The 27,260-nt window shown below is 36.6% G+C and overlaps 1 protein-coding gene across 2 annotated transcripts; it reads left to right on the top strand.

Annotated features, from left to right (window-relative positions):
- Window positions 1-573: 573 nt before the first annotated feature.
- Window positions 574-26,175, top strand: LOC127983726 (acyl-CoA:lysophosphatidylglycerol acyltransferase 1). 2 transcript variants are annotated; one of them, XM_052585982.1, is made up of 8 exons: window positions 574-1,113; window positions 2,310-2,562; window positions 10,526-10,644; window positions 10,784-10,879; window positions 11,051-11,327; window positions 15,465-15,591; window positions 23,770-23,876; window positions 23,987-26,175. In XM_052585982.1, exons 2-8 carry the CDS (start codon window positions 2,325-2,327, stop codon window positions 24,136-24,138), a joined length of 1,116 nt encoding a protein of 371 aa, XP_052441942.1. In that variant the 5' UTR covers window positions 574-1,113; window positions 2,310-2,324; the 3' UTR covers window positions 24,139-26,175. The 2 variants fall into 2 exon arrangements, with proteins under 2 accessions (XP_052441942.1, XP_052441943.1); XM_052585983.1 differs by lacking the exon at window positions 574-1,113 and adding an exon at window positions 1,974-2,203.
- Window positions 26,176-27,260: the final 1,085 nt, after the last annotated feature.

Raw genomic sequence — 27,260 nt, 5'->3', positions numbered from 1 at the left:
ATATATATATACATACATATATATATACATACATACATACATACATACATACATACATATACATATATATATATATATATATATATACACACATATATATATATATATATATATATATATGTGTGTGTGTGTGTGTGTGTTGTTTATACATTTTTGCTCATTATAGTAAGAAGTATTAACAGAATAATAAACAAAGTATTATAAGTATTAAAGTGAATAATAAACGTATACGTCTCTATGCATTCTAGTGCAAAGATCTCACAAAAGAGAATTATGCTTCTCAAAAATTCACCTGCTTCCACGTTAGGTTTACAGGGGCTTTTTAAAACCAGATTTGCAAATGGAAACCCAAATGTAGATAGATAGATAGATAGATAGATAGATAGATAGATAGATAGATAGATAGATAGATAGATAGATAGATAGATAGATAGATAGATAGATAGATAGATAGATAGATAGATAGATAATACTTTTTGATTTGCCCACTGGGGGTCATGGTTTGCCAACTTTTTTCCTAATACAGCTCCCGCGGAACACTGCCAAAAACACCTTGATGTGATTTGGTTTCACTTTGTTTGTAGAATGTGGTGAGGAAAAAATCTGTCTTTTTAAGCTTCTTTTATTCTAAAGTGAGTCTACTGTGTGGACACTTCAGTTCTTTTAGACTTGCAAGTTTGTTCCTTAATATTAGCTGCACATCTAGATTCTTCAGCAACAGAGCCGGTACCGTTGCGCGTGCCCGCGGCCTGTGGGAGGTCCAGAATAACGGAGCCGAAGATCATCATCACTATCATCCTCGTTCCTCATCCCGGAGGAGAGGCCCAGTGAATGCATGCCCGACACGACACGCCTCGCCCGGAGCGGAGAGATGGGTTTACGAGCCTGATCTGAAGCGCGTGCGATCCAGAGGTTCGGCTGCGTGACTCCAGAAACACGCGCGTGTGTAACTGAAGCGCATGCCTCCCATCAGGACACCGACTCTCGGAACCAAGTTAAGCCGTGGAGCCGACGACCTAAAGCTCTCGGGTGCACCGATCGACTCCGTCCGCTACATGTGACCGAACCGAACCGAGCCTCCCGAGCTTCACCAGCTGGCTGCGCGTTAGCACGGTGAGAAAACACCTCCACGGGGAGATTAGAGGATTGATCATAAGAGATCGTTTCAGATCATCGATGTCATTTTAACCGTCGAAGCGGTTAGATCTGGTTAGATTCAGATCTGGATCGCATTGCTGATCCGGTTCGTCTCTGATCCGTCAAGGACTTTAGTCCAAATCTCATTAAATCACCAAATCAGTCAGACACCGGCCACTGTGTATAAAGGACAGACAGTCGGGGATTATATAAACATGAAGACACACAACTAATGAAACAGCCACTCAAACAAAGAGCTCGTTTGAAGAATGAATAATCATATAATGAAGTGACCGTTAAACTGAATTGTGACTGGGGTTTGCTTCGCAGTAGCTTAGCATGCTAGCACAGCGGCACAAACACACACACACACACGCTCTGCTTTATTTACCAACAGTGACTGTATATATATATCATAATATTTTATTTATTTATTTACATGTCTACATTTGAATTGTTAGAAAATTATACCCGTTTTGGTATAAATTGGCATTGCTTTTTTTAAGCAGCAGTTGAAACTGTATGTAGCATGTTAGCCTCGTTAGCGCTGTTCAAGACTTAATTTAAACATTTCACCTTCATTCAAAGGATTTTTACTCAAATTGTCCTTAAAATAAATGAATGAAAGCCATGCAGACTCGGATAACTGAATTGAAGTGTGTTAAGCTTAATCAGGCTCTGCGTGTCCTATCAATGTGTGTTATGATAAACATCATAGTTATGAATACATTTATGATTTGAATAATTATACTCTCCATCATTCTTATCGTTATTATTGTGCACAGGTTTTTTTTATAAATCATACAATCACCCAGGACAAATATAGGATGAAGCATGGTGTTATTGGTTTCTTTTGTTAACCTGAAGTAGCTCCTCCTCAACATGCTTATCAGGAAAGAAGCTTTAATTTGAACCAATGTTTTTGTTTGTTTGTTTTGCTTGAATCACAGATATCAAAGTCTGACGGGCTTAAAGGGTGTCAGTATGAACCGGCACACTTATATCTGTGGTATCTTGAGTGTCCGTTAGTAAATCAGTTCACAAGCGTAAGCAGCATCTCTATACAGTGAGTCTGTTGTTTGTTGTCACCTCCATGTCTTGCGTTCACTGGCTTGATGCGTCGCATCAGCTAAAGTGTTGAGATTTAATTCGCTTTTTTTCTTTTTTTGCAGGCGGGACAGTACAGTATGGCTCCCCATCTGGACACGGCCCGCAAATTGTTCTGGATCTTAATGAAGTCGCTGATCCGTTTCACCTTCATGTTTGTGAATAACTGTGTGGCGATCCCGTCCTACTGTCTCTACCTGATAGTCCTGCAGCCTTTAAGACTCGTAGATGCCCCCACGTACTGGCATATCGAGGGGGTCATGTTCAGGTGGTTACTGGCGATGGTGGCGTCTTGGGGCTGGTGTGCGGGTTACACAGGTAAGACAGCTTCTCCTCTCTTTTCGGACTCTTTACATGCCAGTGAAAGGCCCTAAATGTAAAATTTTGTGTAAAACAACCTTTTTCAAGTAAGCCACACGGCACCAGACTTCACTCAGCATCTCTAGTATTTCACCTAGTGGCGCCAAAATATGACTCTAGGGTTTCCTGTGTTTGGATTGATTTCTCCATTTTTTTATTGGGAAACAAGGTTGATTAAGCGGTTACACTGGGTCTTGACGAATCCACATCATCATTCATTAGAGCCTGGAAGTGTTGCCTGTATTACTTTATTGTTACAAGTATCGATTTGAATTGGACTTTTTCATTAGAAAGTGATTTTGGGTTTTCCTCGTAAAGCCGATTTGAATTTATGGCTTGTTGAATCCACGAGAGGTTAAACGCTGTCTGCTTACTCACACATTTCATGGGTAATTTCATTTGTTGCATGCTGGTCCTAAGAGTAACCAGGGTGTTGATTGTTGATTTATTATGTGGACCGTGAGATGGAAGTACAAGGGCTGGGACAGTCAGACGATCATGAAGACAGATAAGACGATTTGTCAGCTTTTTACAAGATGACAGATAAAGGGAGTTCACGTGGCATTAAGCTGTGTTTCTCATTTTTACATGCTGTGTTTATTAAAAATTTATTTTAATCGATTTTCTCATACGTGCAGATTTTATAAGCTCATATTTATATTTTAAAAGGTAAAGTGTTTTTTTAAAAAAATTTTATAAAATGGTGTGAAGCCTATAAAGATATGGTGACCAGGTAATATACCTGACTAAAGTAAAACTACACATAACTATGCATTTACTAAAGTATTTGCTGTTATGTTTATTGTGGACAAGTACATTTAGAATGTTTTAATATTGCATTTTGTCAAAATGGTAATAATAGTAATCTAGTTGGAGATAATCTAGGTATGTGTTTCACTGCACAAAACAATGCAATAAACGGCTATATTTGTCTACCTATATTATTAAAATAACATAAATGCATTAAGAATTCAATGCAGTTTTTTGAGTGAAAACAAATTAATTTGGAATAGAACTATTTTGAATTGTCTCACAGAAAAGAATCAAGCTGGCCCAATCAAACACTATTTTTGCAACAGAAATTTTAATCTCTAATATTCTAGGCCTATATCAGAGATTTTCCGTAAGCAACTCTCTTTGATGTACTCAAAGCCATGAATTGAACCTGGCTTCATGCTGCATTAGATAATTGTGATTGGAAAATTAGATTGGTGTTTAATTGAATTTGCTCATTGTTTCATCATTGTTTGATGATGAACAAAAGTTGGATTTCATAAACTGAAGTGATGGTTAGACAGGCTTCCCTCTCACATTCAAAATTGGAGTTTCTTTTTTTTATTATGTATAACACATTTCCTTAATTCTTTGTTGTCATGTTTGGAGTTGGTTTGACATGCTTTAATTCTACAATTGAATCTAGAAGTACAAGAGCGCACCAAATCAAAATCAGTTTTATTTTAATTTGTCTTCTCACAGGAACAGCGTGAGTTTTGGGTTACGATAGGCTGTGAGCTAAATGCTCACAAATTGGGATGAGCTGTGTTAAATAATTAATGGTGGTTTTCCTTTTGAAAACCTGCTCATGTAGCCGAGTTGCGAGTCACGTGGACGGCGTCTTTAGTTTAGACGCTGTTCTTGAACCCTAAAAGGAAAAAACAGGTAAATATAAACTATTGAGGATAAAAAGGGTGCAATTGATCATATTTGTCAGTCAAGGTTAAAGTTGCTTGTTGTGATTTTTCACCAGGTTAGAATTTTTCGCAAGACGCCTCGCCTTGCTGATAAGAGGCTGGCCCGATGAAGCCGGTGGAGATAAATATGTCTGGCAGAGGTCAAATCTGTGTGTCATTTACCTGCTCAACTGCTTCCTGTTAAAGAGAGCACAAAGATCAGATCTCACGTGCCTTGAAGGAACACGTCACTCAAAAACTAACATTTAGTGATCATTTAATCAACCTTATGTTCATCCAAGTTTATTTGCCATTTTTTTTAGTGTAACACTAAAGAAATGTCAAGCACCATTCAAAGTATCATAACTAGATTTCCATACTACTTGTGCACTTTTCTTCATAGTATATGAGGAACTGATAAAAATTCAAGTAATTATTTACCGAAATGTCTCTCTCCAGTCAGTTTTTAACTCAGAAATCTAGTTAATGAGTACAGCTGATTCAGTTGGAATTCTGATCCCAATTAACTGCTTCAATGAATAGAAACGGCTCAAAGGAATGATTCATTAAATGATCTGATTCTTAAGTTTAACTCAGTGACTCAATGATCCAGTTCTCCTTTTATGTTTCCCTGAAAAGATAAAATCCCGCATACTACTTTAACTTAAATCATTATAAAGTCTTATTACCAACATTGCGATAAATCAGGCAAAAGCATTTCAAATGAAATTTTATTATGATGCAAGTTTGAGTAGTGTGTGGAATTCATAATTTGTTCCCAGTTCATATTGGACTTTTGTCTGATTCACCTACAAATAGCATATCTCTTTAACGGCCATTCACACAGAACACAAAGATGCAAAACACTGGACAATGGGATGAAGAAAAAAAAGGTATTTTTTTTGTTGTTAGAACACTGCCAAGGGTGAGATGCTGTAAAAGACTTCAGGGCTCTAGACTAACTTTTTGCACTGGTTAACACCGCAGTTTTACAAGTTCACATTGTTTTTGTAATTGTAATTGCATAAGGACACTATTGACTTGTAGCCTAAATGATTTTTGTAACTAACAATCTGGTTCTTTTTGCACATAAAGTAAGAGTAATGCATCATTCGTAACTGCAAAGGGTCTACTTTTGATGTTGTGCGCTCAAAATATCAACAAAACGTGCTTTTATAAAATAAAGAAAACAATCACGGTGCACTTTCTGCGTGTCGTCTTTAACAGGAGTACAAAAATGAACCGAAACTCATGCCTGACAGACATAATAAATATATCTATAGAAAGCTTTAAATGACTACTTAACTAAATAAAACAAATCGAAAACAAAAACTCTTTCATTATAATCATAATCCGTAAAGATGAACTTCTATCTGAGGAGATGGCGAGCCAGGATCTGCAACACAGACTCAGAAAACACTAGTTTATTAGTAAATAATTCAAATATCTCCTTACAACCCCCCCCCCCCCCCCCTCCCCATTTTATGGTATTAACTTTTGCTGGTGCTGCGGGACACTTAAACTCTGTCGAGCCACTCTTGACAGTCGTGGTAGTAATGTCTTGTGTTGTTTCTACCAGTGCCAGTACCATATTGGTCCCACTCTAGAGACCTGGACTTGAGTGCGGTGGTCAAACATGCTTATCTAATGTATACTTGCATAGAAAACAAAGTAATTAATGACAGAATATGGCATTTTTGAGTGAACTATTCCTCAAAGTTGCTTTCACATAATGATCATCTGCGACAAAAAGTTGTGAAGTCATTTATTGTCATTGAGAGTTACCAGTTTGAAGTGACGTGAGTGACAGTAACCGCTGGCATTGCGAGCAGCTTTATGTAAATGAGCAGTGGCGCGATTCACAGCTGCAGTGGAGACCATGAACCACTGGCTGATACAGTTGGATGCAGAAGTTGAGTAGGAACTTGTGCTAGAAACTAATAGTTGAGCAAGCCAAAAGAAAGTCAAACTAACCACTACTGCAATTGGCATTTTGAGATTGGGAATGATATCTGCAAATAGCAGCACAGGTCACATGGGCAATATAAGAATGCCGTGCTTAAATAGATGGGCATGATGTCACAATTTTTGCAAAGCAATATACAACTCAAGTTCTCTCCCTGGCCTGTCTGCATTTTAATTATTGTCCAGTTTTTATGCATTTTATCTCACAGATTGTTCTTACACTCTTGATGATTTCATAGTTGACAAGAAAGGAAAAGCTGCTTTTGCATTGCGTTTGCATGGGTTTTCCCCACAAGGTCTCCTGTTTTACATGCAAAACAATGGGAGGGATATTGTATATTGTTCTCTAAAAAGCTGATTTAAGCTGACCAAGTTGTTTTGCTGATATGAGAGAACTACACCAAGCAGGATCAAAATATCCTTTCCAGTAGGGCTGCACGCTATTGGAAAAAACTCATTTTATTTAGTTTTTCTGCGATTTATATATTGTGATCACCAGATGACTTGAATAGCTCTATTTGGGAAAAAATAATCAACGATTGAGGTGATTGTGTATATCAATAAATCAACATTGTAAATGTAATGCATACATCAGAAATAAACATTTAATTGCTACCCATTGTTTATGTCTGTACTAGTTTTACTCCAATCAAACGGTCAAATGCTCATGAAGTGACTGTCAGAGCAGTTCTGGAGATATTGTTCATGTGTTTACGTCCTTATTTAGTGAGACAGCAGACGCTGAAATCACCGCGAGCGTCACGCGCGCTTCCGTGTGTTTAATGAATGAAGACGCGCTTCTGCTCCATTCATTAACAGAGACACGCAGAACATGCAGGATTCATATTTAAATAGACTGTTCCGGCTTAATATTTACAGATATTAGCCCATATCGTGATTTGATGTAAGTGCAATGACCTATTTTTGATTAATTCATTCAAAATTTGGCAAGTTCTGTGCCATTCCACGTTAAACTGTAAATTCCGTTTTTATGACTGGATTCCGCGATTCCCTCCGCGTTGTCTGCATCGCGGAAATCATAGGGCCCTAGTTGTGGTATACCAGCTCTATCTTGCAATGGACACATGCCACGATGTTCTCTTTACGTTAGCACGCGCCCTCAAATCAAAACACTCCTGACTCCTTGCATTATGTGACTTCGGACTCTTGTGTCTCGCTTGTGTCTCCTTCCGCTTTGTGGTTGACGTGTTTGTCACATTTAAAAATCTTTGCGAAAGAACCTGACATGAGATTTAAACTGAATAATTTTCAAAGGTCACTTTTTTGCGTCCGTTGTAGACAGACTTTAGCTGTTGCAACGTGGGACGGCACGACACATCCAGTGTAGACGAGAAATCTGTGTGTGAGCAAAGTATAAATATAACGATCAGTATTCTAAACATCGTTGACTTTGATCACCTTTTTTTGTAGTCACTGGTTGTAAATGAGATTATGAGAGACCTGATGCAGCTCAATGGCTTGATCTGTCTAAGGGTCCAGTTTTGCTCCTGAATGACATATTGCTGAGCTTGTCATGAAGCAGCAGCTTGGGGGTGTGATCGCTTTACCTTGAACTTGAAGTTTTCTGATTGGTTGATATGTAAAGACTTGGTTTGTAAAACGGTGATATAAGCAATCTTTTGACTTTGACACTATTTTACTCCTTATTTTGAGTTGGTAACAGTGAGTGAAGCAGTCATACACCATTCTATTTTATTCTATTTTTTTTTCTAAAACTCTAAAACTAATTTTTCAAAATGTTGTAGAACTGCATATTTATAACAACAACAACAACAAACATTGTAATTGTACTACAGGTATAACTGCAGTAATGAATTGTGAATATGTGAAACAAAGATGTATTATGTAGGTTCTGCATAAATGGCCAATTATATGTATTATCATACTTATTATAAAATGAAGAGTTGTACTAAGGCTGTAAGTCGATAAAAAATGTAATCTAATTACATGATGTGGCGATTAATTGAATCGCAAACAAAATTTGCCTGTGAAAATACCCACAAAAGATTGTTTTAAAGCTATTATTGTGTTAAATGAGAAAGTATCATGTAATTATTACCAATAGTAACTTTAGAAAGAAAGATTGTATTTAATTGACTGTAAATTATAATTTGAGAAACATCGCAGTATTTGTTGTTCATGCAATGAAAGTCATTGGGAACCAAAACAGCTTATTTACCAAAAGTCTTTAAATTTCTTTCTTATACAGGTTTGTAAATGATGACAGGATTGTTAATTTTTGGGTGAACTACCCATTTAATGTTTTTAATTTCAGTTCTGCGGTGGCTTTACAGGAAATATTTTCATTGGCAAAACTGAACAAAAACAGATTTTGTTTAAATATAACTACTTATTATTTACTGAACTGTTGCGTAAAATAACATTTGCAACTAACCACACTTGAGTGGTTGTTGCCCTGCATTATATTTGGAAGGAGTCATCTGTATGAAATGCAAGATGATGTACAGGTCTGGGGGCGGGGCCAGTGCGTTTACTTCATTTGAATATTTTAATTGCATTATTTTTCATAACTAATTAATACAATTAAAACGTTAAACTGTCAGCCCTAGTATAAACCTATTAATATTTCTCTTTAGTTATTATTAACTATTATTAATTATTAAGTAGCTATTAAACATTTGTGGTTTTGCTTGTCAAAAAAATTGCTTTTTGTCTATTATTATTATTTTTTTTTTTCCCCTGTCAAATTCAGTCATTTCAATAGGAATCCACACAATCTGGAATTTTTGCGTGTTAACAAAACATTTGCCCACATATATTGCTACAGTATTAAAATTGGACTTTGCACTTGCTGCCTCTCGTAATCGATTTCCTCTCAGAAGCAGTCGGTGATCACTCTTAGAGCTGTTTACAGGGTTTTGTGATATTGAATGTCCCGGTCTGAAATGGTAGCAGCCCCTCTTGTTGTCCTGAAGTCTGTAAGTAAATACTCTTTGTTGATAGAAGGTCTGGTGGTATCTTTTAGCAAGCGTGGGTGACCTGTAACTTGTCATGTCAGGTGCCCTCAACCCCTGAGCTTGATACGGTGGAGGTGCTGTAAGTGTTTATGTTGTTTGTGGTCTTTGACTTGCTGGTAGCAGCAGAAGCTGTGAGCATGACCTCTCACAGAGATCCGATGGGTTTCCTGCTCTTAATAGGGTTGTTTAAACTTGCCCTCAAGGGCAAAGTACAGTGGTAACAGAGGGAAGATTTACACCCCATCTTGTGTCTTTTATTTACTCCTATAACTTGCTTTTGTAATGTTATGTATTTTTGAGGATTATATTAATATTAAGTCAATATTTTCTATTTAAGACAAATGAGATTTCTTGAGAGTAGGGTGACTGATATTACTAACAGACACATTATTGGTATCAGCAGCTACCTCATGATATATGATACACACAGCTGTACATGAATCACAGGCCAGCACATCATGATATTATAATCCTATTATGATTGTGTATCTGTGAGAGGGAACATATTTGAGGTCTTGTGACTTCTAGAAGTGGCTCTAATTGCACTGGAAATCATCAGCCTCAGAGTTTATGCTCATTAAGTTGACCTTTTTGTTTTTTTTGAACCAGTATGACATTATATTAAATTTTGATACAGTATCATAAGAAAAAAGAATTGCGATTTTAAATGACTGATATAATCCTAATACACACTATACAACTTCATGATGAATGAGACATACAAATACAAAAATTTAGACCATTAATTCCATTAATTAGTATTAATAAAATGGTATAACAGTGTAATATTTACAGTATTACTAATTTTACTGTCTTTTTGATCAAATAAATCTTTCAAAAACCATAAACGGCTAAATCGCCATTTAATAGTCAGAGCCATAGATCGCTGACAAGCTAAGCAATATCGCATTCATTATCGAAGGCGATACATCTGGGATAATGAATGCGATATTGCGTAGCTTGTCAGCGATCTGGCTCTGACTATTTAAGCAGGTGATGGCGATTTAGCGGTAATCACGGAACCAAATTTACTGACTAGATGTGTATTATCATATCCATAGAAATATCGCCCAGCCCTACTTTCCAGCAGTGATGTTCCTCTATTAAAGCCCAGTTTCAAATGCAAATCAGTAAATCATGTAACATGACTTTTGCAAAAGGGGATGTGCTTCATTTATTGAAGTGTATTATATTTATTCATGTTTTTAAAAGCGCTAAAGACAACTTGAGCTTTTTCAGATTTCTGATTAATGTTTTATTTCTTTCCTTTTTTTTTTTTTTTTTTAGTGACAGAATGGGGTGATGATGTGAGACCAATGTCTGAAGATGAAGCCATGGTCATAGTTAACCATCAATCTACAGGAGACGTGTGCACCCTAATGATGTGCTTGCAGGACAAGGGCACGGTGAGCACGCCTCTGCTTGTGTCGGGGCCAGTACTGCTCTCATAGTAGTGAATTGTACATTAAATATTGGCTGATGTCACAGTGATAATATTCCAGAACATAGTCAGACAACAAGATGAAATCTCATGTTCTTTTCCAGGTTGTACGAAAGATGCTGTGGTTGATGGATCATGTTTTTAAATATACCAATTTTGGGGTTGTGTCCCTGATTCATGGAGATTTCTTCATCAGACAGGTAAGACCTGTTCACTTAGAAAGAAAAAATAGACGTTTGTTATGTAATGTGACAAGGATAGTGAGCTGATATTCTAAATTCCTTTGTCTGCATTTATTAAAAAATAAATCAATTGTTTTTAGTGCAAGGGAAAATTTAGCCATCATTGATGAGATATGTCATTACCAACAGGGCAAAGCTTATCGAGAAATGCAACTAGTTTACCTGAAGGATCACCTAGACAAGTATTACTACAGCAGAGACAGGAAATGGATTGTGCTGTTTCCTGAGGGCGGCTTCCTAAGAAAGAGGCGAGAGACAAGTCAGTCCTTTGCCAAAAAGAACGACTTGCCTTCCTTGACTCATGTAACACTGCCGCGACTGGGCGCTACACAGATCATCCTGAAGACCTTAGGACCCCAGCAGGAAAACGGCATCTTGGGAACAGAGGGAAGCCCACACAGTCAAAGTAAGGAAAAAAATCAGCTCTTTTATATTTAAACAGATAGGGTCTTTCACTACGTTTCCCATGGTTCTGTGCATGCATGAATTGCCAAATGGTATACCATTTACAGTAAGTCCCTTGTCCTTTTCAAAACCATGAGTAATATCTGTATTATGGTATCTACTAGGAAAAAAACTATTTGTTGATGTAATCAGTGATGTTGATAACACATGCATTACACAGATACATTGCTTTCATTCAGATCAAAGCACAGACAATGTAGAAAACGTTAGGGATGCACCGGTTGACCGGCCATAAATTGGTTTTTGGTCTTTTTTCAGCCAATTTTTCCGGAAGTGCGCCCGCATGCACATACTACATTGTAATCATTCGCTATCATGTCGTTTGTGTGGAAATATTTCGAAATCTGTGTGTAGGACACGGGCAGTTGTTCAGCACTGGAAATGCAGAGTTTCATGTCTGAGGCACAGATAGCAGGAAGCGAACAGCCGTTGGTGTACTGACGCACAAATAAGAGCCCCTTTTCTGCGCGCACTAAAGCTGCGTGAGCGTATACTGCATGGGTTCGTGCCCTAAACACATGTAGACCGTGAAACCAAATTTAAAAACTAAAACAAATACTGAATGCTGATTAAGAAACATCTTATTGAATGTGTGTTGAGTGTGTTGTTTGGATTGTAGAACTATGCAGTTATTGCCTTTAATTTCACATGGTTACAGTTAATCTTTAAATTTAAGGCCAGTTCTATGTAGTTTCAACCCAATCCCAAATACAATCCGTGTTTGTATTGAATGTAGGCTACTTACTGTGCAGTTACTGTCGTTAATTTCAGATGGTTATGGTTATTGTTTTCAATAGCCAAAAGCCAGTTTGGCCTGTTAAATACCAAATAAACATCTTGTTTATGCACACTTTCCTTCTTTCTTGTTTGTTGCTTAAAGATAAAAAAAAATATCGGAATCGGCCATGAAAAATCATGTTCGTGCATCCCTAGAAAACGTATTCATGTGGTGCAGCTAACACAGAACGGCATACACTGTTTATGTTCAGTGGATATTCTCCAAAATTATGCTATAGGGTGACGCAGAGGAGACAAATTGTTGCATAAAGTTTTTTTTTTTTTTTTTTCACAATAAGTATTCTCGTAGCTTCTTAAAATTACATTTGAACCATAAATAAATGAAATGTTTCTGGACCTTGATCGTGTAATGACACTTGCGGTCTATGGAGGGTCTGAGAGCTCTCAGATTCCATCAAAAATATCTTAATTTGTGTTCGGAAGATGAACTGAGGTCTTACAGGTTTGGAACAACATGATTCTTAGCCTTTTATGTTGTTGTTGTTTTTTCTAAAGTATTTTAATGAGAATTTTTGAATGGAACATTGCAAGTTTAATGGCAGAAGTTATGTTATTATTTATTAGACCTAGAATTTAAAGTAGGGTCAAATTATGTGTAATACCAACGTGTAAACTAAAAAATATCTATCTATCTATCTATCTATCTATCTATCTATCTATATATATATATATATATATATATATATATATATATAATTTTTTTTCAACTTTATGTAGATATAAAGACCAGTTTCTAAAAAATCTAACTAAACGATATAAAATATTTTCAGACTGTTCACTGCACCAAAGCTGTTCGCATTATTCAATTTCAGTGCAAATATTTGTCATTGTCATGTCTGGAAAGCTGAATGGATGGTTCAGCATCAAAACAATAAAAAAAGATACATATTTTGTGGTTATTTGTTTTCTTTCATTTGATTGGGCTGATTAAATATTAGAAGTAAACAACCGTGGGCTCAGTGACTTTTATTATATTGATAAAACACTATACTTTTTTTTGACTAACACTTTAGAGACCACATTTTCACTGTTAATCGAGAGTTAATAAACTCCTAAGTTTCTGCTTATTAATATTAAGGTTGTAGCAGTTATATTTAGATATGTGGTAGGTTTAAGGGATGTTAAAATGTGCTTTAAATGTACTAATAATTAGCTAATATGCTTGTAATCAGCAGTAAGCAGCTAGTTAATAGTGAATACTGTTCTCTACTGAACAAACATATGCATACCGGTTTGGAATGACATTAGAGTCAGTAAATAACAGAATTTTAAATGTTTTGGATAAATTATACATTCGTTTAATAAAAATGGTAATAATAATAATAAACTTACAAGACAGATACTACAGTGCAATGACTGTGAGTTGACAGAAGTGTCTTCTAATTCTATACTGTCAATATTTTCCCACCACACTTGAACTTCCTTGTTGGGTGGATCTTCCATTTTTTGTTTCTCCTCGCACCGCTTATGCAGTGCATATATTTGCTCTGCTTAATGGTGGACTTGCTGTTATTGCGTTATTGGAGATGTTGTGTTCTGACAGGCATGGATTCAAAACAAAGAAACACTAAGGCTGGTTAAGTAAGATAATAAGCTGCTAGTATTGTCTCTCAGTAAATATGTGGAGACAGCCGTCACAGTCTCTCAGAACGTATCAGAGGACATGCCCACACAGAATGTACATCTTCATTTTAATAATTCCTCTTGGGGATTTGTAAGGACAGTATGAAGACATGTTAACTGAACCAGTAAACAATTATTTTAGAGATTAAGGAGATTAAAGCAGCATAGTTACTGAGTATCCACCTAGTTGGCTATTAAAGTGGACTAGTTTTTGGCTGTATTGTTTTAAGCAGTGACTCTTCTCTTTAGGAGTTACATCTCTAAAATGTATATCTCTTTTAAACACTATAAAAACCCCTACCATCAATACATTTAAAGTTAGACTTCACTTTTTAAATCACTTTGATAACCAACTAGCATTATACATATTCTTTTGAATTCTGTACCCAATATTTAAAACATTTGTAAATACAGTGAAAATACTGGTATCGGAATCGGCAAGTTCCAGAAATAAAAGTATCGGTATTGGCAGAGTACTGGAAAAAGTGGTATCGGAGCATCCCTAGTTTTAGTACTTCCAACTTCAACTTTTTTCTGTGAACATTTTATTTCAGTTTAACTGCATATTTATTTTATTTCAGCTTTATTTCCATTTTAGTCAACAGACAGGTATATACAAGATATTTGATAGTAGGACATTTAATGTTTTTATTGATTTATTTTTATGCATTTATTTTTATTTATTTTGATCTGTTGAAGGCATGCGTGTTCTAGAATTCTGGAATCACTATGTCTTTAATTACTTTAGACAGCCAGTGGCGTAACTTTTCATGCTGTTGTTTTGGTTGGATTTTACTTTAGACATCCAACACCTTTTTATAGACAATGTGTCAAGCTAAATACAATTACCGTATTTTTCAGACTATATGTCGCACTTTTTTTCATAGTTTGGCTGGTCCTGCGACATATAGTCAGGTGCTACTAATTTTTAAAATTAATTTGACATGAACTAAAAGACATGAACCAAGAGAAAACATTACCATCTATAGCCGCGAGAGGGCTATTCTGCTCAGTGCTCCTGTAGTCTACACTGAAGACATAGAGCGCCCATGTTTCCTCTCGGCTTTTGGTTCTAAATAAATGCGACTTATAGTCTAGTGCGACTTATATATGTTTTTTTTTCCTCATCATGACGTATTTTTGGACTGATGCGACTTGTACTCAGGTGCGACTTATAGTCCGAAAAATACGCTCAACTTTTAAACAACTGTATGTTCTGTTCCAATCTGTTGTTCCCCATACAACTGTTTTTGAACACATCTTATTTGAATGTCTCCTAAAAAACCTGTCTAATCGGTGTCTGCTGGACCATAATTACACAGAGCTTTCTTAAGACCGACTCGTCATTCAGACAACACAATGAACAGTTGTAATGAATAGAAAAAAATATTTTTCACATTTGTAATCTTAAACTCAAGGACTAAAAGGGGTTCATTCAGTTCACGCTGAGAATTGTAGTTATTGAATACACCAAAATTGTTTGTCAAAATAAAAAAAATCTAGTTTTGTGGTGTTAATAACTGTGAAAATGCATCACAGTGTGTAAAAAAAAAAACTGTTTAAATGACTTGTTTCATTATTGAAGTGTATTGTCCTTGAAGGTGACATTGGTACAGCTCTTTCTCTGACTCAAGTCTTTGTGTCTTCTCATCTTCAGGTAACAAAGCAAAAGGACTAAAGTGGGTAATAGATGTGACCATAGCCTACCCTAATGCAAGGCCCATGGACATTCAGACATGGATTTTTGGTTACAGAGATCCAACAGTAACACATGTACACTACAGGTAAGAACTCTTCTGTAATATTGTTTCTCAAATGTAGGGGTGTGCAATATATATCGTTTGCGATAATAGTGTAATTGTTGTTTTAACGATGTGCGATTTAACGTTATCGAGTATATCGCAAAAACCTTTCAAAACACATCTACTAAAAGCATCTGCGAAATGTTTAAATGTAAATGTAGAGTGTGTGCATTCATTACATGAAGTCTAGAACAGAGGTGGGTAGAGTACCCAAAAACTTTACTAAAGTAAAAGTAATTCTAGAAATATTTACTCAAGTAAAAGTAAAAGTACTAGTCTTGAATAGTTACTTGAGTAAGAGTAAAAGAGTATCGGATAAAAAATCTACTCAAGTAGTTAGTTACTAGTTACTTTGGTTCATATATACGGAGCCTATTTTTATTTAGATATATAGATAAAATGTATGTGTGTGTGTATAAATGTATATATTTCATCAGCCTTTACTCCAATTTATGTAATTTATTATAAAACCCTGTCTGTTTACTTAAGGAAGAGATAGGTGTCATGCCATAACATATTTTTAATACGACTGACTTTATATTAAATGTGAATTTAACATTGAAAGTTAATGTGATATAAATATTGCTACTAATCTTTCATTGTTCAGAAAGAGAGCAAATAACTTTTACATTATTAAAGAACATTTTCACTGACAGTTTAGATTTCAATCACTCTCAGAAACTCCCATTAAAATCACTTAAACTGTTAACACTGTGAAATCAATATCTTAATTATAGATTCGTACACACATCTGCACTTTGTTGTTTCTGACGAGAGAATTCGCCAGAAAGAGGTATTCAGTAAGTGAGCGAGTGAAGGAAGCACCGGCATTTCAGCGATGACTCATCGGAACACCTCTGATTGGCCAATAATTTAATAAGCTCAACAGAACCGTGTGTGATTGGTTAATGCGCAGCGCTGTAAAAACGCGTCTGTCTCTGGATCAGCGCCAGCAAGCGATCACAGATCAGAATTTAGCAGCTGATGTTATGACTTGCTGAACGTACTCGCACTGGTGTGATTGTATTAAAATTAATAAAATCTTAATCGGCTATTTTTTGTCTTTTGGAAGCTGCATTAAACTTGACTCCCCTCTGTTATAAGCCACACACGTAAAACAAACTAATATCACAGTGGTATCGTGTAGCCTACTGTAATCGAATGTAGCCCAATTTATTACCTGTTAAAAAGTAGACAGCACACACGTTCATCTAACAAGGACCTCCATCGCAAGCAAATAATAGCCTTTGCAGATTTGCTTTCAATTCAGTGCAGTTCCATAGCCCCGTTTTCAACGCTGCTGATATTCTTAAACGTTACAACTCTAAATGATCCGCTTCAGACGCTCAGCGCGTGCGGCAGGGAACTGAACGACTCATTCAAACTGATTCATGAACCAATTCACTCGTTTGCCAATCTAAATGAAAAGCTGTTGTATGGCGTTTGAGGTAATTTGTGAATTACCATAGACTTTACAATTATTACTGTTATTACACTAGTATACAAAACTTTGTATCATGCTTGTTGTAGAGTGCATGATGTCACGTGCACAACTACTGGTGGTAGTAGACAACCGCCACAGCCCCACATGTGACCGTGACTTATCAGTGAGTGAACAGATCTGCTTCAGAAAACTCAAGCTGCGCTGCCGTCTTAACTTTGACCTGAGTGGACAAATGGTTTGTGTGGCATGGTTCAAATGAGATAAATATCTTTAATGTTTTATCGCTAAGCCCTACTTTAAATATGTTCTCATTGGCTGTAATTGTGTTGGTTGTGCAACATTTTCACTTTTTATCTTGGACGGCTAAATTAATTGTACTTGCAAACGTCATGCCTGGTTGGGACAAAGAGCAACATGGTGTTAAATATAATCAGTGAAAAATGCATGTGAGCACTTTGTTAATTTAAAGAAATCTAATAAATTAACTTATTGGACACAAAAAATTTTTAAATTAACCATGCTTTATTACTTATCTGTAATAGGTATGATTACATGCCGTAGATTTTGTCAATATGGATGAATCCAATTCACTTTTAGATGTTCATGTGTGTTCAGAAATAGAAAATGCTACTGCAAAAAAGAAAAGTTTTTTACTAGGGGTGATCCAATTAATCCGCTACCAATTACTATCGGCTGAGGTTTGGCATGACATGCAGCGGCTCGGCCTCACTCTCTGTCCTGTGTTTGTAATAAAGATTTATATGCAAAAGAAAAGGCCTTGCTGTTTATGTCAACCATTACACGATTGTGAAAACAAAAATGCAGTGCATGATCAAACATTTATGTTAGATAAATATATTTAAAATAAAATGCCTTCTCCACTCATCAAATTAAAAAATAAAATAAATGTCTAAAAGTTTTGATTGGATCATCACAATAAATAATTCTGTATGATAAAAGGAAGGCTTTAAAGGGATTGGTATAGGTGCTCATATTGGCAGACTGTGATTGGTGATCGGCCTCAAAAATCCTGATCAGAGCACCCTGAGCACATTGCTAAATTAGACGTGCCAGTTTTCGATAATGCGATATATCGCAATAATGAATATGCACAATTTTGTTATCATAGACACTTCAAAGTAAATGCCGTGAATAATTATTTATTACAAATTATTCAGAATTTTTTTTATGCATTTTAAGAATACTTTTCCCATCAACTAATCACAATGCACAGCACTGCTGAATGCACACTCATGCCCACTGATTTGTGCATGTAGTGTTTATAAGAGAGGCTAACGCAGGTCTACGCAGAAACCAAATGAAAGCGATGGATCTGAAGACAAGACGTCAAGTTGTGAAAAAAGTGTTTGATCCCAAACACACATTTTTCTTTCTGATCCCAACATTTTAATGAAGATTCAGATCGCATCATAAGAACTCAGTCCTTTGTTTACTTAATTTTATTACGGATTCGTTTACAAACAAGGCACAATTTGATGCAGGATTTTCAAGTAGATCAAAATTCAAAGACGATGCTGTGCCGACTATATAGGATCTGACAGTAATGTCACAGTACGAGTATGTGTAACTGTTTTCATTACATGGTAAATTCATTTCATGATCTAACTAAGAAAGGTTAAACGAGTGCAAGAGATGATGAAAATGATGGGGAATGATTCGTAATCTCCTTCTGTGTGTTACTCCCCATTTCTGAACCTTTGCTTTGAAACTGAGTTTAAGCCCTTTGTGAATTTAGTGCCAGGTGGATGGATGATCACACTGGGTCAACAAACTGCCTTAGATTTTTATTTAAAAAATGTTACGCCTCCCTGCAAACTGTCTTTTATTCTGCTGTGCAGTATTTGCTGATTCAGTCCAGACAGCACTGCTGTGATTTATGAGCACCTTAACGTTTACATTCTCATCAGTTTTATCCCCACACCTGCCCTGAAACGGCCTCAGAGACGAACAAGAAACACAAGTGTCGAGTTAATGAAGTTTTACAAGGGAAGCAAAAAATACAGTCATTGTAGTTAAATATTTATATATGTATAGGATGCCACATGAAAATGGTTAACCAGGATGCTTTGTTGGTCACTTGCATTCTGTGTTGGGTGAACTAGGCCTATCCCTTTAATGTTTTTTATTTTAATTAATTTTTTTATGAAAAGATACTCTAAAATAAGGAACTCCATCTGCCAACAGGTGGCGTATATTTTAAGTTGATTCATTTATTCATCATTATCCATCATTCATTTAAACGGATGATTCATTCAGGAATTCAGTAAACGGCTCTCTATGTGATTGGGCCTTTGAATCATTGATTCACATGATTAGTTCAAAACGTGGATTCATTCAGAAACTAAACACCGCTGTGTTGCTCTGAGACGTGCAACATTTCTGCTATGGCTTTAAAGGTAATATTTTTTTAATAATATTGAACTGTTGTCTAAATTCACATTTAAACTTGTCATATTTGGGACAAAATCAGCAGTATTGCTTATGATACAAATATGAGATAAAAACTCTGGGGGCGGGGCCAGTGCATCAACTGCATTAAAATATTTTAATCACGTTAATGTTTCATAATTGGTTAATGTGTTAAACTGACAGCTCTAATATATACATAATGAATATACATGGTACACATTCATATATTATGTAAACCATTTGTTTTATTTTGGATGCAATAATTCTAAAAAAAAATTCTAAGCATGACGAAAAATAATCGTCAGAAACCTTTTTTGTTTGTTTTTTGTTTGATATATATTGATACATTTCATTTTTCATATAGAAGAATATGGAGCTCATACTTGAAGAAAAAAAAACAATTTTATTCAGATCTCTCCACAATTTTGTAAAGTTTCTGATATTTCTATTAAAGTCAGATGACATTCTGATAGTTCTGTAATGTACTACAAAATTGTATAACCGTATGACAGACTAATCAAGTAAAACAACATGAAGGTGTACTATTTTACAATTGCACTAAAAGATCGTTTACTTTTTGATAATTTAGAGGCCTTAGAAATTTGCTAGAAAATATGATACATAGTTGGCCTTTTAGGTTTATGGACAAGAATAGAGTTAATTGTTGACAGAAAAAAAAATGAATAAGGTGTGGACCTCCAGATAAGCTACACCATGTTACATAAACGGACACTCCACTTAAAAAAAATAGTTCAACTAGTATCAACAATAGTTGACATGGATGAATAAATGTATACCTGTCCAGAAGTACAGACTATTTAACAGACATTGCAGAATGTAGAGTTTAGCTCTGTGGATACAGAGTCCACTGAAATCCCCCTGAAACAAATCTCTGAGGCACAGAGAGGTTTAATTGGTTTGGTGGAAATGCTCCATTTCAAGCAAGACTTACAGATTCTCTAGGGAATGTATCGCGGTCCTCAGCGTCAGCACATTAACGTCACCGTTTACGATCACATGAACTATCTTGGAAATATCGGTTAAGTCCTTGTTTTATCCGTGTCAGAAGGATTTTTATACTAGGCACCTTAGTATACCGAATAACATGTCTTTGTTTGTGTTCAGATACAATTATTGCAATAATTTTCACCTGTTTTACCAGGAAAAAAAAAGGAACGTTTTATTTCATTTGCAATAATAAAGCTCAATTGAAAGCGGAGTATTCATAAACACTTTTGTGATGGCATACAGTGCGAAGCATTGCTTTATTTTATTTTTTCTCTCCAGTCTGTTCTAATAAGTCTTTTGCAGTTTTCACAACTTCAATAAAATCATCCTGAGCTTTGAACAAAAAGAAAGAGCTGTATCTGTATATCCCCATTCATTAGCTGACCTGCCCTAAAGAACATAAAACCTTCAGACATGGCTTGTGGGATGCATGAGTAACGTGACGTGACAGAAGTGTGCGGTGCTGATCTTTATGGAGCTGTATGTCCTCCTAGTGGGAAACATGTGATCTGATGCATTAGATGCTTCTGGGTGTCTCGGGTGACTTCTGTTCCCAGGGCTCTTATCTCGTGTTATTGCCAGGCATTTTCTGGAATTCGTCCCTCAAGGGCCTTATTACTCCACACCTATTGATTTGTGTGTGGTAGATGGAAAGAGAGCCAAGTCGAAAACGTAAGCTATGGATATACAGTATGGATGGATGTAAATAAATGGGTGAACAGCTTTGGTGGTATCAGAGATTTAGAAAGAGGTTATAATAGTAAAACATAGTTCTCTTTAAGTAATATATGAAGGGAAAGATCATACAATAGGGTTTTTGCATTAATTTCCCAAGTTTCCCAAATTTTGTTTATCAAGTACCTTTAAAAAGCTTTACCCAATAAATAATAAGCACCAATATTAATAATAACCAGAACATTAAATACCAAAAAATGCATCAAATCAGTATATCAGAATGATTTCTGAAGGATCACGTGACACTGAAGACTAGTTTTAATTAAAAAATATATCCAAATATAATTTTTTATTGTAATAATATTTTACTGTATTTTTGGATTATGGATATATATACTTACATACTATACCAACATATTTGTAGTAGTTTTTACATATCAGTCTTTTATTCTCACATCTGCTTATTTCAACTTAATTGAATGTCCTTTTGATAAGCAGATTCTTCTAATGTATATGTATTAATCTAAGTTTTTGAAAACATTTTTGTACCAAAGGAAGGTTGTTAGTTAAGAACAATGCAGTGGCAATTTACAGTCTCTCAGTAGTGATACATTATCACAGACTAATGTGAATCTACTGAATTTGGTTAAATATTTACTAGTACAGTTATTACAGACTTACAGAGGGAAGTCGACTGTTTCTTAAACAAAGGGAAAAGCAGAAGCTGGATCAGTCAGGAAACTCTAATTTCACAATGTTGTAATATCGTGTCCGATCACAGCCTCTACTGTTTGTTTTGGTAAGACACGTTTGCAGTCAGTCGTGTGTTTGTACGTCTGTGCAGAGCTCGGCCAGTGTTTCAGCAGAAAACTGCTGTCATCAGATGAAGCGTCTCCTCAGCACAAACACTGAATCTGTCACGCAGCTCAAAGCCTGAAGAGCTGAGCTCTCCACTTCTCCATGCTAACTCTGGGAGATCTGATGAAGACTGAGAATTTGGATAATTTGAGCTCCATGCTCATCTGTTTTTTCAGTGCCTGTTAGATTTTCTCCGTCAAGCTGTCTTCATTGCCTCCCTAAATTACCTTCATTATAGTACCGTACATTTCACTTAGTACATTTGTTTTGTGCTTCGTGTATACCAGTAGCTTTCAACCTGTGGGTCGCGGTGGTATTGCAGGCGGGCCGCCAAATATTTTCTGCTAATTTCCAGTTCAGTCTAGGGCGATTTGAGCGTGCGCGATTTCTAAATCGTTTTATAGGACGATTTTCCACTGCCCTGACCTCCCGCAGTATGCTGTCCGACCCAATCAGAATGCAACAGAACAGACTGGGCATATGCCTAACTCCAGGTTCACACACTGTCTGTGATGCGCCCTTTTTCTGAGCCCATGTTAACGGATCAGAGCGTTCACACTGCATGCAGTAAAAGGCTAGAAATTAAAATGTGCAAAATATTTAATATCTAACACATGAGCACAGAGAGAGTTGTGAGTGCACAGGACACAGTTTTAGTGAGAGGAGACACGTTTTAAGTGCGCACACTCTCTCCGAGCAGAACAGCGTGTATCTGAGCAAGCACGTCTGGTTTTGTGACAGAGCAAAGGAAATCTGCGTGTGAACAGAGAGATTCGTGCTCGTGCATTATTTGAATGTGCTTTCGCATTATATTTATGCACTCTCGCTGCTGACCGCATACACATACTGTATACACACTGCAAACACCTGAGGCACCGCTACAATTAATGAGCACGATGAACAATGCATGCCAAAAAAAAAAAAAAGTCCCTATACACAGGATTTTTTTTTGTTTTAGTTTTTTTGCCACAAGTCTATACATTTTGTTACATCTTTACTATAGTGATAATTTTGACTTATGTCTGTTCTAGAGACATTACAACTTTTTGATAAAGCTCTAATTTGTTTTCTTCTGGAAATATGTTTAAAATTAATCCTGAATGCATTTATGACTGTAAAAGCATATCGTGTGTCACAATCGCAAAACTGATCAAAGAAATCGCGATAATTGTTTTTTTGTTTTTTTTTGTCCATATCGCACAGCCCTAGTTCATTCAATAAATATAGTTAACAATCTAGCTTCTGAGTACTAATTTTAACACAACAATAGCCGGGTCAGTTAATTTTTTTTGAAGTGGGCCACGCAAACGTATGTGTTTGGTTGTGTGTGTGTATATATATATAGTCAAAATTTATATTTATTGCAAAGTAATGTACTATAATACAATCTGTTGCTACTGCATTCTACATTTAAAGTAGTATTTTATTTTTGTAAATGCATTATAATGCAGTCTAAATTGTATTCATAAAACCTTCATATGCAGTTGTTATTTATAATAAATGTAAATATAGAATTGTAATAAAATAATATTGATATTTGATTGATTATTCTTAGTATTAGTAGTACTAGTGCTGCTGCTTTTAATATATTTTATTATTTACATTTTGTAAATGTGATAATTGTGATTATTATTAATCTTGGTCTCTAGAATGCTGCATTGACCAACTGTCGGTATAGTTTTATAATTTTTCTTTTGAATGTTTCTCTGTTCTGTATAACAAGTACTTATTTGTTATTGTTTTAGGACATACCCCATAAAGGACGTCCCGGTAGAAAAAGAAGCGCTGACGGATTGGTTATATCAGCGGTTTGTGGAGAAGGAGAAACTTCTGGCTCACTTCTACAAGACAGGTAGATTGATAACGAAAGCATTTCTATAGAGATCTATTGATTTGTACATATTCATCCTCCAGCTTAAACCAAACTTGCTGACAATTCTCCATCTTTCCTTCATCTCGCAGGAGTATTCCCTCCTCTAGAAGGCCAAAAAGAGTTGGTCTCCCGAAACATGACCCTTGACAACACTTGGCTGTTTCTTGTCCAAACGTTGGCCTATGCCTCAGGCTACATGTGGTACAGCATTCTACATCACATCTACTGCCGGTTCTTCTGAGCGCTCTGAGGAGAGCGCAGCGTGCAGGATGGAGGAGCGCATGCCAGAGACCATGAGCCCTGATTGCTGTCTCCTCTGCCGGATGGTTGAATGTACCCCGCAGGACGACTCCAGTTGCTGTATCCGATCGCGGCCCAGACACATCCACCCAGTCCCAGACATGCGTTTATCCTTTAGATTTGCGTAGAACCAGTTCAACATGTTTACACATGCGCGCTCACATGCAGAGAGAAGATTATGCACATCTAAATGTTTACTCATGCACATGTGGACACACCTCTTTAGTTTTTTTGTTTTTACTTTGTTTTTACTTATAATCAAAATTAGGCTCAGGAATAAGCCAGAGATAGATCTGTCACGTCCTCTTATTTCTCTCATGTCCTGCCACGTGAGCTTTACCCCTCTTTTTATCGTTAACTCCCAAACAGGATGACTGAAATATGTTTCAGAGACCGCTGTCCTCTTTTGAAGAGCCTCCTCTGGCCTTCATTGCACTATGAATCCTTCTCGCCCCTCGACGGAAGAGCCTCGGTTGTGTGCTGCCCTCATGTCATTTCTTCCTCGTGGCCGTGTCTCGTCTCTCGTCTGTTTTCTGTGTGTATTATCAGTATTGAGAGACAGTGGAACGATTGTGATGTTTACACTGACTGAAGGGGGATTTGGTTTTGATGACGAATTTCCAAGACGCACCTGGTTCTTGTTTTAAAACAAGGAGAACTTTACACAATCAACACCATACAGACACATCCAAGCACACCACATGACTGCCACACGAGCGATTCCATAGGACAACACCCCTCACTTCCAAAGTTTTGCAAATATTAAGCCATATGCTTATCTTCGGGTCAAAAGGGGGCGGACATTCTACTGACTGAACTTTTGTGTTTGTTCATTGTCCTAAAAAGATTTCAATTTGTTGAGTTTTGAGTCTCATTTCTGTAAATGTGACAGCATAACCTGCCTGTGTGATTGTGTGCGACTGCCCGTTGCTTTTTTTTTCTATTTTTTAGATGCACATAATGTCTGGTAGCTTCATGTTATATCAGAGTGTTGGAAAATATCTGTTTAATAGTTGAGATTTTACGTTCTTTTTCCTCATTCTGTGGTTAATCTTTGTACAGAAAGCAGTCTGAGCTGCGGTCGATTTCGACGTTTTTACTTCTGAAATATCATGAATGTTGGAGAGGAAGCAGGAAGGAGCTTCTGTCCCGGCAGGTGCTTATGTTTCTCTCAGTATCTGAGCATCACCTCGTCTGCCATTTGCTGTCTTCTGCGGCGATCGCGTGGGCGCATTTCTGTTCATCAAAAGAAACAGTCTTAAAACTGCTGCCACGCTGAAGGGATCAGAGGCGTAGATATTTTAGAATAGCTTTAGACTGTCTTGAGGAAAATGGAAACGTTCTCCTCGAGCTCGAGACAAAATTGCGATTCTCATGTGTGAAATTGGATCTGTTTGTGTGTGTCGGAGGGGAAGAGTGCGTGCTCGAGTCTACGGGTTATCATCATGTCGAAAGGAAATATGGGCGAGGTCCAGCAATAATGTACTCAAAAGTAAACGCCCATGTTGTGGCGTTCTAAAGAAATGATGCTTAGATGTACAAATTAGACATTTGTAGATGAAAACATTGTCATTTGCCCCCTTAACCGAAGCCATGTCGTCTGTGAAAGTGAACATTGTGTGTTTCTGTAGCCTGCCAGATTGAAATGTGAATGATGCCAGAAGACTAAAGCCAAGTTAGATGCGGACTGCATTCAGAGCAGGCTACATCACCACGAACTTCACCGCGAGGATCTCAGACGCCGGGTTCCTTGACTCGTTCTCGCTGTCTGTCAGATTGAGACGTAACATTGTTTTCCTAAGTATGGTTTTGTTTTTAAAAAACGTGTGAGATATATCTATATATTAGCAGTTTAACCAAATTTCAATAGAATGGTCCATAATTTTCATTTTGTACTCCTCTTTCTCTTCCTAGCTACCCAAACATTTTACAACACACAATTTAATTGTGCTGGAATAAACATCATGCGCAGCAGTGACCCACAGGCTCTTCTCTGAGTGTTATTGTTCATCTGAGGCTACGTTTACTCAAACGTTTTCTCTTGCTTTTTAAAAAAGTTTTATGTATACACGACAGCGTTTTCAAAACGATTCGCGTTTACACATCCACAAAATCGGCCAAAAATGCTGCATTACATATGCCAGGCCAGTAGTTGGCGCTGTCACTTTGTTAGTAAACCGTACCTGCAGGGAAGTGATGATTATACAATGTATATGATGTGTCTCTGCTGTTGGTTGTAATATCGGTGAAGTAAATCCACACTTTGCTGAAGAAACGTTATCAAACTCTTAAACCGCGACAACAGTACCATACACTCTGTCATTATTGTGTATGTTTGTTTGCGCTTTCCTTTAAAATCGACATGTATTACACACGCTTATGGCATCACCATTTTTAAAGATTACAGTTTCGGGTGCTTTCACTGAAACTATAACATTGGCATTTTCAAAAAACTTGTACTTTGAAACCCATTTTCAAAAATATGCGTTTTTACTCCCCAAAACACTGTTGTTGTGTAAACGAACAGGCAAATTGCATAAAAAGTTTCCCTTTTTTGGCTAAAAACGTTGTCGTGTAAACAGCCCCTCAATCATTCTGATCAGACTTTTACAGTTGATGTGAATTGCAGTGTTTGTTCTCTGGATTAACATGCACCATTGAATCATTCACAGTAAATTTGGTAAAATATCAGTTTTGATGTTTAAACATATGCCTCAGCTGCCTGTGTATTTTGCACTTTATGTTCAGAAGAACAGCCAGAGCTGGTCCCTTCTGTGAATAGGGTACAAATTGGTTCCATTACTTCAGCATTTAAATCACGAATCCCATTCCATGCTGAGAGCCAAACACATCAACACGAAAGCAAGTGATAATGGTATATCAATCACAGTCTGTATTGAGTCTATTGAATGCTGGTAGGACAGTACATGGTCATATTTGATTCTCTTTTAGTTTACAAAACACATCCATCTCATTTTATTATTCATTTCCTGCTTATTTGTTCTGTATGTAAATCTCAAATTAAGAAGCCTTAAACGCAGAAATCTAAAACTTGCTGCAAAT

Source organism: Carassius gibelio, chromosome B20 (assembly GCF_023724105.1).
Source record: "Carassius gibelio isolate Cgi1373 ecotype wild population from Czech Republic chromosome B20, carGib1.2-hapl.c, whole genome shotgun sequence".
NCBI classification, from domain to species: Eukaryota; Metazoa; Chordata; class Actinopteri; order Cypriniformes; family Cyprinidae; genus Carassius; species Carassius gibelio.
This window is presented reverse-complemented; position numbering and strand designations above follow the sequence as displayed.